Source organism: Trichechus manatus, unplaced genomic scaffold (genome assembly GCF_000243295.1).
Source record: "Trichechus manatus latirostris isolate Lorelei unplaced genomic scaffold, TriManLat1.0 scaffold00081, whole genome shotgun sequence".
NCBI lineage: Eukaryota > Metazoa > Chordata > Mammalia > Sirenia > Trichechidae > Trichechus > Trichechus manatus.
This window is the reverse complement of record NW_004444017.1, coordinates 2,173,121-2,191,264: the sequence shown is the minus strand read 5'-3', so window position 1 is coordinate 2,191,264 and position 18,144 is coordinate 2,173,121. Positions and strand designations below refer to the sequence as shown.

General features: G+C 52.0%; 1 protein-coding gene across 2 annotated transcripts in view; it reads left to right on the top strand.

The window, feature by feature from the left end:
• TSPAN9 (tetraspanin 9) overlaps positions 1 to 15,972 on the top strand; it is a 262,588-nt gene extending 246,616 nt beyond the window's left edge. For both annotated transcript variants that reach the window (XM_023735677.1, XM_004381179.3), the window contains 6 exons: positions 5,744 to 5,935; positions 6,317 to 6,391; positions 7,972 to 8,073; positions 8,804 to 8,935; positions 9,308 to 9,391; positions 12,279 to 15,972. In XM_023735677.1, coding sequence (XP_023591445.1) covers positions 5,744 to 5,935; positions 6,317 to 6,391; positions 7,972 to 8,073; positions 8,804 to 8,935; positions 9,308 to 9,391; positions 12,279 to 12,350 — 657 coding nt within the window. In that variant the 3' untranslated portion in view covers positions 12,351 to 15,972. The remainder of the gene's footprint in view (positions 1 to 5,743; positions 5,936 to 6,316; positions 6,392 to 7,971; positions 8,074 to 8,803; positions 8,936 to 9,307; positions 9,392 to 12,278) is intronic.
• Positions 15,973 to 18,144: the final 2,172 nt, after the last annotated feature.

Genomic DNA, 18,144 nt, shown 5'->3' with positions numbered 1-18,144 from the left:
CCACAGGTAAGTGCAAGGGTGGGAATTTGTCTTCTCAAATGTAGATGTGGATTTATTTGGAGCCCTGAATTGACAGTATTTGGAAATGCCCTCTGTTTAGGGGTAGGTGGGCAAGAGACAGGGGAGGCTTGTTAGTCAGGAAGGCTTCTAGGCCTGCGTCTGCTCTGACAGGTGCTGACCATGCCCAGACCACACCAGGAGTGCCTGGTGACCTCCGGCTCGTCAGTGGTAACATTGGCTGGGTTCCGGTCCCCTGAGTCACCCAGCCTCACCCTAGATTCTCCTTCTGCCTTGGGCTTGACTATAGCTCGGTCATCTCAGCTGAGACAACCCTCTGGTTTTAGAAGAGAATTTTCCCAAATGCTACCAGCTGAGCTCTCCGGCATGGAGCTTTGGCTGTGCCGCCGCAGGCCTTGCCTCCTTCCTGTGCTTGGCACCCTCCGCGTGGGGCAGCTCCCCTCCCCCCTCCCTTCCCTGCCCCTGCCCATGTCTCTCCCTGCCCCCTGCTCTGGCTTCAGAGGTCAGCTTCCTGTCTTTTTGCCCTACTGCCTATCCAGGGCCAGTTTCACCAGCCACAGCTCTGCTTCTGTTGTCACCTCCTCCCTCCTTCTGCCCATTGCCGCTCCCCGGGCCATCGGCCTCTAACTGCCCATGCCCTGGCCCTCACCGGCTCCCCAGACGGAGAATTCCCAAGACTCTTCCTCCCTCCGTGTTGTGTCATCCCAACCAGGAGCCTTCCAGAGCCAGGACTGTCTTCAGCTACCCCTGCCCACCCTTGGAGGGAACACCCTAGGTTCTTCCTCTGATGGCCAGAGGGTGGGCACCTGGCTTGGCGATGGGGCTGGGGCAGGGTTTCTCAGCCTGGGCACTGTGGACATTTGGGGCTGGATGATTCTTTGTTGAGGAGCCTGGGTGGCACAAGCAGTTTGTAATTAGCTGCTAACCGAAAGGTTGGCAGTTGGAACCCACCCAGTGGCTCCACAGAAGAAAGTCCTGGCAGTCTGCTTCTGTAAAGATTATAGCCAAGAAAACCCTATGAGGCGGTTCTGCTCTGTCACATGGCGTCGCTATGAGTTGGAGGCCAACGTGATGGAAGCTAACGACAATAATTATTTGTTGTAGGGGGATGTCCTGTGCATTGTAGGATGGTTAGCAGATCCCTGGCCTCCACCTATCAGATGACAGTAGCACCCCCCGCCCCCCCAGGTGTGACAACCAAAAAAGACGTCTCCAGACACTGCCAAATGCCCCTGGGAGGCAAAATCGCTGTCAGTCGAGAACTACTAGGCTAGGGGATGAACGCAGCATGTCTCAGGCTTGGCTTAAAATCCTCAAATGGCTGTGCTTGGAAAGGACCATAGAAATCATCTAGTCCAAATCCCACATTTTAAGGGAAATCGGGCCTCAGAGAACTAAAGAATCTTAAGGTCACACAGGGGAGCAGCATGATGAAAGATGTGTTTTAGAGAAAGGATCCAGGCAGCACTGTGCAGGCCGTGCTGAAAAACAGGCTGGAGGCAGGCAGGAGAGCATGGGCTGTGGTCAGGGCGTGAAGCAGAGGGCTACCGTGGGTTGTCTTGGTGCCTTTCTGCTGTCAGGCAGCAGCTCAGTGGCTCACTCGCAGGTTTCCTAGGGAGCTGGTGGTGGTGCAGAAGGAACTCAGGTCCACAAACCGGGAGACCACATTCTGGTCCCAGCTGTACAGTGTGACTTGGGCCACCGTGTCCCTTCTTAGTTTCCTTATCTGTAAAATCAAGGCTGATCTTTGGGTATTATCTCGTCTGGAGGCTCTGCTAGTTCTGGGTCCTCCCAAGATGGCAACAGAGGGTTTGTCTCAGACTCCTGAAGATGTGGAGGAGTGCCGATGGGATGTGCAGTAGTACCCCCCATGTTGCACTGCAGGAGCCCGCCATTCACTTCGGGCTCTGTTTACGCAGAATATGTTGGACAAGGCAGGGGCCTTGATGGGGGTAGGGAATAGGTAGGAGGGTTTTGAGAGGAAGGCTTGCCAGGGCTTAGTAACAGGCAGCTTACTGAGACTGTCCCAGCTGCAGGCAGCAAATCTTACCTGGGTCTTAGCCTGGGGCATACTAGGACCCAGGACAGGAGGTGAGAAGGAAGCAGGGAAATGGGCAACAACTGTGTTCTTGAGTGGTGGAAGGAGGCTCCTGTTGGGAAGTTCGCAGACAAGGTCAAAGAACGTGTTGTGTGAAGTCAGAGAACCAACTTTAAGGGAGATAAATGACCAGTTTCTGGAGTTTCTAAACTGTCAAGGTTTTCCCAGATGGATGCTCCTTGACCTCACTGCAGTTCCCACTGAGGGGAAGGGAGGATAGAAGCACAGAGGGGACTCCCACCAGGCCTGCCCTCAGTGAGACATGGCTTCTGGGAAAAGCTATACTCAGAACTTTTCCAGGTCTGGTGGGGGCTCAGGCTGTGAGGTCTTGCGGGACCCTTGGGTTGTCTCCAGCTTCAGGGTGGGGGCATCCTGCAGCTTCAGGGGTCCCTGAGCCAGGTCCCTTTGTCACACGCTGCTCTGCTGTAGTAAGTGACCTGGCAATCTCGGGCTTTCCACTTACTCATTCCACAGTCTAGCTTTTGGAGCCATAAATCTTCAGCATGAAGATCAAGAGTTTTCCATGGTATGATTAATGAAAGACAAATTGAGACAGCAGCATAGGAACTGACCAGATTGAAGAAAGAGTGACAAGTTGGCTGAAAAGTTTCAGCAAGTCAGCAGCAAACCCAAAGAGCTTCTGAGCCAGCCTGGAGCGCCACCTAGTGGTTACAGGGAGTGGTGGTACCCATCGCCCCTGCAGAGCTTTGTGGACTCTCTGGGTGGGTGGTTGCGTGGTTGCTCTGAGCCTGCGTGTGGCTGTGCCTTGACCCAGTTCTTCCTCTAAAGGAGGCACAGGACCACTCTGCAATGAGGGGGACCCGGGCAGCTGCTTCACTTGCCTAACTCCAATCCACGTGCAACAACACGTGGAAAGACCCTCACTGGTTTTTTCTTGCCAGGCTGGACCACCTTTCTTTGTTTCACCATTTATCAAAACCCTACTCATTCTTCAAAGCAAGCCCTGTTGGTATCACCTTCAAAACAGATCTCAAGTTGACCGTTCCTCCCCTCTCTTTCATAACTACCCTGGTGTAAGTCGCTACCAGCTCGCACTTGATCACTACGGTATTCACTGATTTGCAGTGATATTACAGTCTCACTGATTGCTCTTCTGTCCATCTCCCACCCCCCCACCCCCCGCCTTCCAATGGTCTGTTCTTTGCACAGCAGCCAGAGTGATCTACTGAAAACATAAATCAGCTCACGCCATCCCTCATTCCAGGGGCTTCCCATCACACTGAGAACAACATCCATGTTTTTTTTACCATTGACTGCAAGGCCCCCCTGGTCTGTCTCATAGCTGCCCCACCTGTTAACTCTCCCACACTTTTCTCCCCATGACTCTGTTGCCACAACAGTGGGAAGCTCGTTCTTCCTTCAGCCGGCCAAGCTCATTCCCACCTCAGGGCTTTTGTACTTGCTGTTCCCTGTCTAGAACACTCTTCCCCCAAGATATTTATGTAACTCACTCCTTCCTCTTCATTTGGATTCCTACTCAAACGCCACCTTTTCCAAGAGACCTTCCCTGACCACCCTGTCCCCTAGTTACTTTCTAACCCATTCTTAACCCTTACTCACTCTTATTTTTCTTTACGGCACATGTTGGCACCTGAAATTCTGTTATATGTCTGCTTATATGATATTTGTGTCCTCTGTAAGAATCTAGAGTCTCTGGGTGGTGCTTACAGCTAACATGCTCTGCTGCTAACCGAAAGATTTGAGGTTTGAGTCCACCCAGAGGTGCCTTGAAAGAAGGGCCCGGTGATCTACTTCCAAAAAAATCAGCCATTGAAAACTCTACGGAGCACATTTCTGCTCAGACACACATGGGGCTGTCATGACTTGAAATTGACTAGATGGCAGCTGGCAACTATAAGAATCTACTCTTCATGAGGACAGGGTCTTTGCTGTCCTGTTTACCACTATCTCAGCCCAGCATCTGGAACAGGGCCTAGTACTTAATAAGCAGGTGCTCAATTAAGGTGTGTGGACTGAATGAGCGAAGGAGATGCCATCTCCTTAGGGACCCTCTGCCTCTTCCCCTCACCTTTCCATATGCCTGGCAGTTCCCTCTCTGGTGCAGTTATTGTAGGCTGCATTGTCATAGCTGGGCACATCTGCGTTTCCTCCCTGGAGCATGAGCAATTTGAGAGCAGGGGTGTACGTGATTCCTGGGAGTCCCGCAGTTAGCACAGCTCCTGGCCCCTAGTAACTGCTCAGTGAGTGCCTTTTCAGCGAGCAGTGCCTGGTTCTGGCCACTCAGTTTGCATATGTCACCTCATTTACATTCTAACAGTAACCCAGCCAGTAGGTGACACTCCTCATTCTGCATAAAATGAGTTTGCAAGGTCCCACAGCCTGGACAAGCTGGAGCCAAGCGTCAAATCCACATCTGTGAGTCTCAACCCCTTGCTGTCTACACTTCCATCCCGTATGGAATGTTCTTATCCCCCACTGCCGCCATTCCACTCGTCCTTTAGGGATGACCTCCTCCAACTGGTATTGCTAACCAGTACAGTGATTGCTTCCTCTGAATGCTGTAGCATTTATATGGCACCAGTGTTTACTGCCTGGGGGTAGATGCTGCTTTTTTATTGCTTCTGTCCTCTCTCCAGCCAGAGCCGGGGCCCCTGGAAGGCAGGTCTCTGAAGTGGTTGTAGCTTTTCTGGCACAGGACCCCCTCATGCTGTAGGTACTCAATAAATATTGGTTGACTGATTGATTGGTTCCTTAGACTCCGCAACCTTCCCCTGAGTTGGCGGAGGGTGTGGAGGGAGTGTCAGCTATATCGAGCATAAAATAAAGCAGATGTGGAGATTTGCAGCCAATGAAACTGAAGCTTCCCCAGGTGGAGCTGGTGGTGTCTGCAGCCCCAGGGGTGCTGAAGAGGAGAGTCAGTTTTTGGACCCATAATGCCGGCTGCTTGGCTGAATTGGAGGGATGGTGAAGGTAGTGAGCAACTCCATGCCCTGCACATCAGCCAGCCCCTCAGCCAGCCAGATGAGTTCTTTTCTTTCTCCATGTGTGGGAAATATGTTCTTTGGGTTTCTGAGAACAGTGGGCAAATGACCCTTCCAGTCAGGGCAACCGCACAGAGCCCCTGGGAGTTCTGGTGCTGAGAAACTGGACTCTGAGATCCTCTTCCCAACCCCAGACACAAGTCTTTCCTTGCTTCCCCTGACCACTATGGTCCCTTCTCCCTCTGCCTACTTCCTGAATCCCAGATCCTCTTCTCTGTCAGGTGGAATAATCTAAACCACTCATATGTGTCTAGCATCTTTGATCTGTTTTTAAAATGTTTTTGCCCGTGTCTTATTTAATTTGATCCTCAGAGTGACCCTGTGAGGTCTGTGAAGCTGGCATTATCCCATTTGCCACATGGGGAGACTGAGACACAGAGAGGCTGTGGAATCTGTCCAGGTCATAACTGACATGTCTTTGGCTTGTGATCAGAATCTGGGCCATCACTTCAAGACCACATGTGGCTACCACATCTGACCAGCAGGACAGTCCTCACCCTTTTCTGTGTCTCAGAATTGGGGGTGGGGGACATGCAGTCTTTTGAGTTCTACGGTGATAAATCCAAGAACAATATTGATCTAATGGGCTTTCCTTTATCTCTAGCTCTGTGGCTGTGGGCTGCTTGGAGTGGGCATCTGGCTCTCCGTGTCCCAAGGCAACTTTGCCACCTTCTCCCCCAGCTTCCCCTCGCTGTCTGCAGCCAACCTAGTCATCGCTGTAGGCACCATTGTCATGGTGACGGGCTTCCTCGGCTGCCTGGGGGCCATCAAGGAAAACAAGTGCCTCCTTCTCAGTGTAAGTAGGACTTTGTATCTCAACCATGTGAACTCTGGGTCTCCCTGTACTTGGGCCACTGAGACAGACAAGGCCAACTGGGTGCCCAAGCTGAGCCCAGGGAAGTTGCTTCTAGAATGTTCTATGCCTAACCACACCCCTCTTCCTCATGATTGGCTGTCTCTGCCCCTAGTTGTCCCTCCCACTCCTTGATCAGTTGTCTGCTTCTACTTTATCTTCCTTCCCTACCTATCTGGGTTTCCTCAGGAATGGGCAAATCTGCCAATATCTCAGAAGCCCTGCCTAGGTGCCACCTGTCCCCTGCCTCCCCACCACCCTTCTCGTTTGCACCCCGTCCCCGGCGTCACCATCAGTTGCCCACACCTGGATCTTTCCTTTCAGTTTTTCATCGTCCTGTTGATCATCCTCCTAGCAGAGTTGATCTTACTTATCCTGTTCTTTGTCTACATGGACAAGGTAAGCCCCACAGGAAGGAAGGGCCATATGGAATGTCACTGCCCTTGGGGTTGGAGCCAGGGCAAGTTAGGATCCTTTCCTAGACAGAGGAAAAGGGCTGGTAAGCATGAGGAAAGGAGAATGGAACTGAGAGAATTAGACTGCCTAGGAAAGGCCCAGGTGGAAGATTTTGATGGGAGGCAGCATGGAGTTAATAAGAAAGTTAATGACTTTGTGTAGTATTAGGAAGTAGACTACTCTAAATTACTGAGGGATGGAAGGGGCTGCATTAGGAAGCTTCATCACTGGAAGTTATTCAAGCATCGTTCAATGTGACCACTTGATAGGCAGTTTAGAGACAAGACTCAACTCACCAGGTGGTTGGACTGGATGATTTGATGGTTATTCAGTAAAAACAAGGAAGAACTTTCCTGATGACACTGGCGAGTAGGGCTAACATGGAGGTGGCTGAGTTTTCTTTTCTAGAGACTTCTGAGGACAGGATGCCTGTTCCTAGGCTCAGCCTACACCTCGGGGTTCAGGAGGATGGGGGTGGCCCCTAGTGACCTTGCCAGGTGGGGCAGTTTGCAGTCAGATTAGAGAACCTCCTTATTAGTACCACCAAGAATGATTGGCCAAACTTAGTCTCTTAATAGGGACTTAGTAGGCCCTAGTGACACAGTGGTTAAGTGCTTGACTGCTAAGCAGAAGCTTAGTGGTTCAAACCCACCAGCTACTCCACAGGAGAAGGATGAGGCCATCTGCTTCTGTAAAGATTATAGTGTTGGAAACTGTATAGGGCAGTTCTACTCTGTCCTGTAGGGTTGCTATGAGTAAGAATTGACTCGAGGGCAACAGGTTTATCCTAGAACTAAGTATTTGTCCCTTGAGTTCTTGAAATAGTTGCCCAAGCCACTGAAAGTTAGAGGCATTCTTGGAGTTAGAAACAACAATTCTTTGGTTTTGTACTTGTGAAAGGGAAGAAATAACAGTGACATTTATTGAGTGAGTCCTTTGTGCCGGCCCTGTTCTTAGCTGCTTATCAGAATTGTTCTCTTTAATCCTTGCAACAACCCAGTGAGGTAGATACTGTTATTCCAACATTACAGATAAAGAAGCAGAGGCAAGAGCGGTTAGGTTACTTGCTAGTAAGAGATGAAGGTATAATGAACTGGCCACCCTCTTGCCCCTAAGGTGTATTTTTTTTTAATTGTTGTAAAAATATATCTAGCACAATATTCACCAATTCAACATTTTCCAGGGCCTGTTTTGACAGCGGCAGAGCCTTACACCTAGGATGTGGGAATCTGTTGAGGGAGGGCGGCAGAGTGGCCTGTGTGTGTGGCTGGTCCTGGGACCAGAGCAGTTGAGGTGCTGTCTTTTTGCCTCTTAGTTTTACGGCCCTGGCCCTAAGAGCTTAACTTTCCTAAGAGTCAGTGGGAACATCAGGGAATACTGCAGACTGAAGCTGGGAGAGTGAACCCACATCTGTGGCCAGCCCCTCCCCTCTTCACCCCTGTCTAGTTGATCTGGGGCAGGTTGGGAAAATGAGCTGCATCTTGGTCCAGACCAACCTGTCCTGTCTGCCCTCAACCTGACAGGTAAACGAGAATGCCAAGGAGGACCTGAAACAAGGCCTGCACCTGTACAACACGGAGAACAACGTGGGCCTTAAGAACGCCTGGAACATCATCCAGGCTGAGGTGAGGGCTGGGGCTACTTGAGGGGCTCAGCCCAGTGGGGAGGGGTGGCAGCCTGGAGGCCTCGGGGCTCTTACCCAGGGGATGGAGTTGGGGGGAACCTGTGCCTTCTCGATGATAACAGGGCATGGGTAATACAGCCTCACTGCGACATTTGCCTGAATTGCTGGGTCAGTCACAGTACAGTGGGATCGATTGGACAGGGACGTGGATGAGGGTGGAGGCAGGTGAGCAGAGCCTCAATGCAGCAGTGGACAGGTCTCAGGGAGCTATGGCAGGTGGCTAAGCGGGCATAGGGAGCTGGGAAGGCAGGATAACCACCAAGGGCAGATCAGTCAAGCCTTTCTTTTCTAAAGCTTTGGGATGAGTGACAGACTTTATTTTAGCAACAGGTTTGCCTCCCTGATCACGCCTGGCTCAGGCAAAGAGGCAGTGGTTGTAGATGAAAACAAATCAATATGCCCCAGACACACCATTTTAAGCACTGGGGAGGGACCAGCAGTGGGTCAGCTGGCAGCCGGCTAGGATGATCCACAAAGCAGAGACCTGGAGGTGCTGGTGGCAGAGGAGGGAGCAGTCTCTTACTTCCTTTTGGAGCTGCTGAGACACAGAAGGACTGAGAAGAAGGCCCTTTTCTCCTCCCTGAAAGGTCCACTTGGGCTGGGGAAGGCCCAGAGGAGGGTGGGGCAGGCCGTGGCGTGTTCTGACTGTCCCTCTCCATCCCTGCTGGCAGATGCGATGCTGTGGTGTCACCGACTACACAGACTGGTACTTAGTGCTGGGAGAGAACACGGTTCCCGACCGCTGCTGCATAGAGAACTCCCAGGGCTGTGGGCGCAACGCCACCACCCCCCTGTGGCAAACGGTGAGGCTAGCTCACTGGCTTCACCCTCCCCGGAGCCTGTGTGATGGGTAGTCTGGCAGGTGGAGACCTAGAGGGGAGGTGGGGGCAGGATAGTAAGGAACTGACTGAATGTGGGGTGGGGTAGAGGACACATAGGACTGAAGCCAAAGAACAGGTGGAAGGTAGAGGGGGGCTAGACCCACAGTTGGAAGAGCCAGAAGGTGAGGGATGGATGGGGTTTGAGGCTATGCACTGGGGTCTTATGAGGCCAGGGGCCAAGGGTCAGGAGGTAAGAGCAAGGACAGGGGCTGAAGGGGAAAGTGAGGTGGGGCAGGCAGGAGTGGGAGCTCACGGTCATGGCAGGACCTTCACCGTGTGCTCCTCGCTCCCCAGGGCTGCTACGATAAGGTGAAGATGTGGTTTGATGACAACAAGTATGTGCTCGGCACGGTGGGGATGTGCATCCTTATCATGCAGGTAAGAGGGGCGTGCTGAGCCTCAGTCCCTCCTGACTAGACCTGAGCCAGAGGAGGAAAATGAAATGTTAAGGAGTTAAATAGTTTGTTAGTACTCAGAGGAGCCAAGACTTGACCCCCGGCCACCTGCACTTACCTGTCTGCCGGGCCTCTTCTTCTCTTAAGATGCTGGTCCAGACCCTGCCAGGCAGAGCCAGCATCCTCAGCACTCCTGAGCGTGGGCTTGGTGGGTGTTGTCTGTACTGCCTGTGTGCACTTGTTTGTGGACAGCCTGTCTCCCGAGCTACAGGGACTATTTACCTTGTACAGGTAGTCCCTGATTTACGACATATTTGAGTTACAACAAACCTCACTTAAAAATGTCTGTGTTTTTTTTTTTTATTGGTACATCTTAGTAATATGTATGTATTAAAATATATCTGTAAGTTTATATGCAATGTTGCCAACCCCCAAAGACAAAGATCAGATTTATAAAGATACTGATAATAAAAGACAATAATGATGAAAACTAAAAACAAACAAAAAAGAGGTATTTGACTTACGTCAGAACCAATTTATGACGGAGTCGTTGGAATGGAACCCCGTCGTAAGTTGGGGACTACCTGTACTGCACTAAATTAAACCTGAGTCTTTAATAGTGATATGAGCACAGGCTTACAAGCCAGACTCCATGGACAATTTACTTAGCTTCTCTGTGCCTTAATTTTTATAGCAGGATAATGGGTATGATAATGGTGCCACTTCTTAGCACTGAGTGGGTTTAATACACATAAGTGCCAAGAGCAGTAGAAGACACATAGGAAGTACTCTGTAAACATTAGCTGTTATTGTAACCATTTAATGAGCAACTGTTCTTTTCAAGGCCATAGACTAGTTGATGAGGGCAATGGTGATTCAGTGGTAGAATTCGCACCTTCCATACAGGAGACCTGGGTTTGATTCCTAGCCTGTGCACCTTATGCATAGCCACCACCTGTCCATTGGTGGAGGTTGTGTGTTGCTATGATGTTGAACAGGTTTCAGCGGAGTTTCTAGACTAAGATGGACTAGGAAGAAAGATCTGGTGATCTACTTCTGAAAATCAGCCAGTGAAGCCCTGTGAAACACAATGGTCCAGTCCACAACCGATCGTGGGCATGGCACAGGACCAGGCAACATTTTGTTCCATTGTGCATGGGGTCACCTTGAGTTGGGGGCCGACTCAATGGCAGCTAACGACAGAAGCAGCCTAGTTGATGGAAACGGAGGTGGAGGGGATCCAGACTCGATCCCTGCCTTCCCTCTTGAAGACGAGGCCATTGTGGCTGATTGGGAGCAGGAGCCCCCCTTACCTGTCTGGGAAGATGCACAGAGGTTGCCCCAAGGGAAAGAGCATCTCCTGGGCTCCCTGTTCGCCTAGACTTTTGGATGACTCCTGCCCCTGGTGACCAGGAGTCTTCAGTGTCTGAGTCCCCTGGCAGCATTCGAACTTGATTGGTTGGTCCATGGGAATATGGTTGACATCCTGCATGAAGTTATCTTTCTTACCAGGTTCCTAAACTCTGGGTCCTAGGGCCTCATCATGCCTGAGGTTTATCTCAGAGCTTTCAGAGATCAGCAGACCGGCCTGCTCATTTTCACAGAGCTCTTGGGAGTTGCATATACAGTGAGCAAGATCCTATTCAGTACCTAGAGGAATGGGGCCCGTCGGGGCTGCCTGCGGCAAGCCCAGACCAGAACACAGGAGCCAGGTCACCAGCCCTGAACCTTTCCACTTAGGTCTTCTCCTCCTGTATGCCCAGACCATGAGCCACAAGGGCCATGGAAGGCATGCACAGTGTCCCTCGGCTGTCCTCTTATGACTGGTGCATGTGGCAGACTCTGTGTTGACCGTGAGGTCACAGGTTGGCTTCCTTCTGCCTCCAGTACTTCCCTGGGTCATCAGCCTTTTCAGGATTCAGGATCTGAGGGAACACAAACAGTATGAATACTGTCCTAAGCACAGCACAATCGGAGCCTGGTGGCTCATATGGTTAAGTGCTCAGCTGCTAATTGAAAGGTTGGCAGTTCAAACCCACCTAGTGGCTCTGCAGGAGAAAGACCTGGTGATCTGCTCCCATAAATATTACAGCATAGAGACCCTATGGGGCAGTTTTGCTTTTGTCACATGGGGTCACTATGAGTCGAAATTGACTTGACGGCACTTAACAAAAACATAGAAAGCACAGCGCGATCAGTAAGCCAAACGTGCTGCAAAGAAATCACTTTAGTATTCCAGAACCACTCAGAAAGGGCTTGCCATCAGTTTTCAATTCCTCTTCCTCTCCTGAGTTCCTTGCTAGCTGCCATTTAGGGTCAGGCCCTTTATGCGTGTGATCTCATGTAGTTCTCACAGTCACCCCTGTGAGACATATGATTCCCATTTTATAATGAAGAAGCAGCCTCTGAGACAGCTTTGAGGGGCTGAGCCAGGATTTGATGCCAAAGGTCACCTGTGTGTGACCCTGAGCTGGTCACTGTAGTTGCAAAAAAAACCAGTTGAGGTCGAGTGAGTTCTGAATATGTGTGTATCAGAGTTGAACTGTGCTCCATAGAGCTTTTAGTGGCTGATTTTTCAGAAGTAGATCACCAGGTCTTTCTTCTGGGGCACCTCTGAGCGGAACTCGAGCCTCCAACATTTCAGTTAGCAGCTGGGCACATTAACACTTTGCACCATCCAGGGACTCCGTAATGGTAAGGTCCTCCGCTGTTCACCATTTTCTTGATTCCACAAGCGTTTTTCAAGCCTCCCCAGTGGATACACCCACTTGTTGTAGTCACCGTGTGACGTTACAAAGGTTTACGAGGCTGAGGTCAGATCCCAGTCCGATAGGCCTTCCGTTTAAGGTCCTTTCCCCTGTGTCTTTCAGATTCTGGGCATGGCCTTCTCCATGACCCTCTTCCAACACATCCACCGGACGGGTAAAAAGTATGACGCGTGAGAGGGCAGCTGGGAGCGCCCCAGTCCCCCACCCGGACGCTCTGTACGAGGGAAGATTTGAGCTTTGTGTCTCCTGCCTGCACTCTCCAGACTGCTGACCCCTGCACCCTTCCCCGCCCAACCTGCCCTCCCCTGCCAGCCCCACCTTGGCCTAAGACTTCTCTGTGGATGGAGGGCCAGGGAGGAGGCACACAGAGACCTCAGGGAGCTGGGGGCGCTGGGCTCCACACCTGCATCTATCTGTGTAATTGCCAAAGAAGACAGGGTGGGCTGGGGGCATGCTCGAGGAGGAAAGTCCCCTGGCACTGATGCATTTCTGCCCTCTGCCCCTCCTCATACTGACACTGTCTCTCCTTGTGGACAGACTGTCCCAGCAGAGGCTACTGCCGTCCACGACGCCCCATGGGAACATGGGAGAGCTGGTGGGGTGGGGAGCCTGACGGCGTCCAGGCCAGGCCCCTGGGAGCATCTTGCCCAGGCTTTTTATACCTTACAGTGTAACTTTTTTATTGTATTTTACTCTAATTACGATTATTCAGGAATATTATCTCGCAGATACACTTAGGGGTAGCTTTCTGATGTATAACTTTTTACTGCGTTGATTTCTTTAATGGTTTAAATTTTTTTTTTTTCCTGAGGGTGGGGGACAGGTGGGGAGAGAGGACATTGTCCAGTTTCAATCAGGACAAACCATGGCTCCACACTCAGGAGGCCCTTGGGTGAGATGCACCAGGCCCTCGCTCAAATGCACTGGGAAGAAGTGGTGCGTACCTTGGATGGAGGACCATGGCCAGGGTGTGGCCAGGAGGTGGGAGCCGTGTGAAGATGGCTGTCTTTGGCCTGGTGTCTGGGATTCTGCAGGGGGGCAGAAGAGCCTGGAAGAGCAGGTGAAGTCGAGGAGCATGAAGCAAGCATGGAAGAGGATCCTGCACAGAGCAATGATGTTTGCTAGCTGAGGGTTAGAGGCCTGAGCAGTGGGGGAGTCCTCTAGGGGCCAGCTAAGTGCTTTGCCAGGAATGCGGCCGGAGCTGGCATGGGTCCTTACAGTTTTCACTGATGAGCATATTTTCCCTTCTTCCTCCTGCCCTCTGCTGACACAGGAGGCCTCCCCTTCCACCCCATGCGGGCATTCCCGCACCAGGTTCTGCAAACCCGTTACTTTCACAGACATTCCTGCTAGAAACTCTCAGACAAATACCTCTCTAGTTCAGATGCTGCTCACTTTTCTTACATTGCTTTTGGAAGGGGAAACAGTCCTTACATTTTTGTTGCTCAGAGGGTGGCAAAGGACCTGTGACCACTAGATGTTGGAGGTAGAGCTGGCGCCCACAATCATCCCAGCCAGAATCACTCGGCCTGATTACCCTGCCAGGAAGGGGTGCAAGACATCCATTGGGTCTCAGGACCCTCATCTTCTTCCTCAGGGCCCAGCCATCTCTGCGGCAGGGCCTCCTTAGCGGGGTGGGTAGTGATCATGTCCCAGGTGATCCCAAGGACGAATGACAGAGAAGTCAGACTGGATCTTGTTGCAGCTGTTCCACGAAGAAAGCAGCTGAAGTCATGGCGTGTAGCGTGAACAAGTAGGGTGTGGTGAGGTGTCCAACTACAGTAGGATCTGACTTATGCTGGCCTCATTTAACAATCTGCAGTAAAAAAAAAAAAAAGTCAAGAATCCATGGAACTGAATTCAAAAATGTTACCCCCCAGCTAGCTTGGATCCAGTGGCAGTGTGCTGGCTGGGACCTTGCGTGGGCGGCTGCCTTTCACCTGTAATATTTGGCTCTTTACCTGGATTTCGCACTCGATCTGCTCTCTCCTTTAACGTCCATCGTCCTGTTCCAAGATCCAAGACATGGCCATCCAGCCAACCAGTAATTCATCCATTTACCTTAAATAACGTGCAAATTGGGACCAGGAGTATAGGACTTTTGGCGTGTTCAGGATTCATGCATTTGGGGGGGGTGGTTTGGGTGAGGGGTGGAGAGTAGGGCGGTCTCAGAGCGTTGGGCCAGGTCCAGGCCACCTCCCTGAGAGGGGAGTGGTGGTGCTGATGGGAAGCACCAGGAAGGCAGGTTCCAGATGGGGCCAGTAGCACACGGTAGAAACAAGCTGCCTTTCAGTCCTGGCCCATCTTCCTGGTAAGGAGCTTCCGCTGCCTGCCTGGAACCTGAAACTGTAGAACGCAGAGCAGACACGCTCCCGCAGAGACACTTAGCAAACAAGTGTTCAAGTCACACAGTGGGACCTGGTGCATAATGAGTTTTCTCTGTGGGTGGGAGGGGTGGGTTTGTTTATGCCTATCAATGCAATTTTTCATTTTTGTTAAAATCAACAGCAGAAGCCTAGTGCACTGGGGGCGAATGACCTCCCTGGCAAACAACGTTTCTGGTGAGCTTCAGGGGCTTCCTCTGGCCCTGGAGCCTTTGCCACAGCCCCCTCCCTCCCCCACCAAACCCCACCTTGTCTGTCTGTTTGTAGAGCCTTGTCCAGGGTTCCCCAAACTGCCTTCTTGCCTCACCCTGTGCTTGGCTGTTGGTCACTTGGCCGAGTCTACATTGGCCTGGAGTCTCTGTGGACAGGGGTGGGCTACTGCCAAGCCCCTCACCTGTCTGTCTGTAAGTGGTCCCCATGCCACGCAGTAAGGCTGTTGTGGAGTGCCAGTGATGGCGGTCAGGTCTTCTCAGCTTCTCCTGACTTGGATCTCATTGGGGCAGAATTAACTGAGTGCATTTCCTCACTCTCAGCTTCCCTTGCTAACGTCAGAGTTAGTTCAATCAGGTCTGTTGCAAGCAATTTACAGACTTGACTCAGAAGTCCCTTAGGATTTTCAGACAACTTCAAGGAATGTCTAATGTAGACTCAGCCTTCCTCTGCAGCCCTCTCTCAGAGGAGGTGGGAGGGCAGGGCTGAGGACTGCCCCGGGGAGGGTGGGCAGTAGGTGTCGGGCACGAGTCTCCACCTGCCACCCTCTGCACCCCCAGCTGATCCTCTACCACCCGCCCCCTACCCAGAGCTGGAGTGCTGTCACCCCCTCCCTGCCAGCATGGGCCTGCATCTTGGGCTCTCAATCTGGAAAGGTTGCCGACCTGACCCCAGACCCCAGGCCCTCTCGCAGATGTTCTGGCTTTGAATGAGGTGACCATCTGTCCTTTGGTGGCCAAGGAGCAATCTAAGCAGATGGATGTGACTGTCCCCTCCTCTCCAGCCCCCTGCCCACCCACTGGTGGAGGTGCTAACTAGCAGGGACATGGCATAGGACAGGAGCTGGGTGCGAGGTGCTCCAGGTCACTCCTTGTCCCTTAGCCTTTCAGAGTCCATCCAGCCCCCCAGGGTTCCCGTTAGCCCATTTTCCTCCTCTCCACCGCAGTAAGGAGTCGTCAGGAGTGGGGCCTGGCTCCCTGCTTGGAAGGGGGCTCTGAGGAGGGGAGGCCTTGGGGGAGCCTCCCCACACCCCGACTGCCACCCGCCTCAGGGCAGAATGGGAGAGCACGCTTGTGGGTTTCAGATGCACTTTTCTGCTTGCAATGCCGTACCTGCGCGTTTCCTCCATCCTGGTCCCGGCTTTATTTAACACCATGTTTATAGCATGTTTTTGAATAAAAACTGATAATGTGTCAACAGCACAAGCAGGCTGTCTCTTTGTGGTGAGTTTTTGTTAATTCAGCCACAACTGTGCTTTATTTCATGCATGGTTGTTGTGAGGGACCCAAAGGGGGATCAGACACCAGTCCTGCCCTTGGTCAAATACACATCCCTCAGGGAGGACCTCAGCTCCCATTCAGGGTCTAGGTTAAAGATCTGCTGGGAGGGGAGGGTCTCAGTCTCTCTGGGTGCCTGAGGAACCCTGTTGTTGGATGCTGTTGAGTCGATTCTGACTCATAGCAACCCCACGTGACAGAGTAGAACGGCCCCATAGGGTTTCCTAGGTTGTAATCTTCGTGGGAGCTGATTGCCAGGTGTTTTCTCCCAAAGAGCCACTGGTGGGTTCGAACAGCCAACCTTTTGGTTAGCAGCCAAGCCTTTAACCATTGTGCCACCAGGGCTCCTTTGAGGAACCCTAGCTCCATCTTTTGCCTGGTGAGCTGATGCAGGCATGACCCAGGGTCAGTCCAAGTGGCCAAGCACTCTGCATGCAAGGCCATCTGCCCACCTTGAGTCTGTGCCCCCCACCACATCAAGGATAACCGTATTGAGGGTCAGGCCCATCTGTGTGTTGAGGGAGGGGCGAGGTGCAGTCACAAATGGCTTCCTGTAGGGATGGGGCCTGGGATGTCAGTTTTAGGTCCAATCTCTAGGATGTTCCCAGGTTTGTCTGAGCCTGATGGCTCTTCCAGGTGTGGGGGACCTCACATTGTGACCTGGCCCATAGGGATCCTCTTAGATGGCTGTGAGATAGGTTCAGAGAAGACTTAGAAACACAAAGTCAACACACTCAGGAAAAGCAGAGCAGAATGCAGCATGGTCAGTGGGGAGTGGGGAGGCATTTAAAACCATGGGACTAGGAAGAGCCATTGACAAGCCCCTGAACTTGCTACCTTACTGCAGTAGAAGTCGCCCAGCTCCCTTGGGTCCGGGTTTTGGTTAATGAGCTTTCCTTGACTATCGCAGCCACTGTGACAAGTTGCAGGTGAAGGAAGCGCAGAATGCATGCTGGCCCTGAGGCATTGCTGTACAGCGTGTATGGAGGGATGGGCAGGATCCCACAGCAGTGGGAGGTGAGGCATCGCTGACCCCCTCCAGGTGAGAGGTCTGTCTCCCTCCCTCCTCCTCATGGTATGGCCAGGGTGGCCCAACACTGTCCCAAAACATCACCTTCGGGGTCCAGATCCAGCGTCAGGGGAGATGGCCCCATCCTGCAGTGCTCTGTCCCAAAGCCTCCAGAGGCTTTACCGAGGACTGCAGAATCTGAGGTGACCTGTCAAAGATCCAGTTGGAATGGGTCCCTGAGAGTTTCCCAAGGAGATTTACTGAGGGGGTGTTGTGGCTGTGTGGGTCAGGAGTTGGTTATGGCCTTCTAGGGGGCAGGGTGAGTGGTGGTAGTGACCCTCCATTGTCTGCTGAGGACCAAGTCATGGAGATTAGAAGTGGAAGCCACTTCCTCTCTGTCCATTCTTGCTCTCCTGTCCCCTAGACCTGTGGATGAACCTGCTGGGATGCCCTCTGGATTGGTGTGCTGTCTGCAGCATCTGGAGAATAGAGAGTAGTGGTGCACAGGGCAGTGGAGCCCACTGACCACTCTATTAGCACTGGGCAGAACGGGGTGTTCATATCAGGACAGGGGCAGGCTTTTTTTTTTTCCCTGCAGACTTGTAAAGATTAGGCTAGAGTCTTCTGGGATGGGCTGTAGGCTCTTCAGCCCATGGGAGGGGTGGCAGAGATGTCTCTAGGGACCCCTCCTTTACTCCCCCTTTCCTGCATGATGTGATGGGAGAATTGCTTCACCATCTGGTACCAGGGAGGAGAGTTTACAAGCAGCAGCAGAGCAGGCTTGGGGACCACACAAGAATGCTGCCAGCCATCACAATGACCAACACATGTGCTTGCACAGACGAAATATTTATTCACTCAGAAAAGACCTATTGAACCCTGATGGCACAATGGTTAAGTGCTTAGCTGCTAACCAAAAGGTTGGCAGTTAGAACCCACCCAGCGGCTCTGTGGGAGAAAGACCTGGTGATCTGCTTCCGTAAAGATGACAATCTAGAAAACCCTATGGTGAAGTTCTACTGTCACATGGTATCTCAGTCATCTAGTGCTGCTCCAACAGAAATACCACAAGTGGATGGCTTTACAAA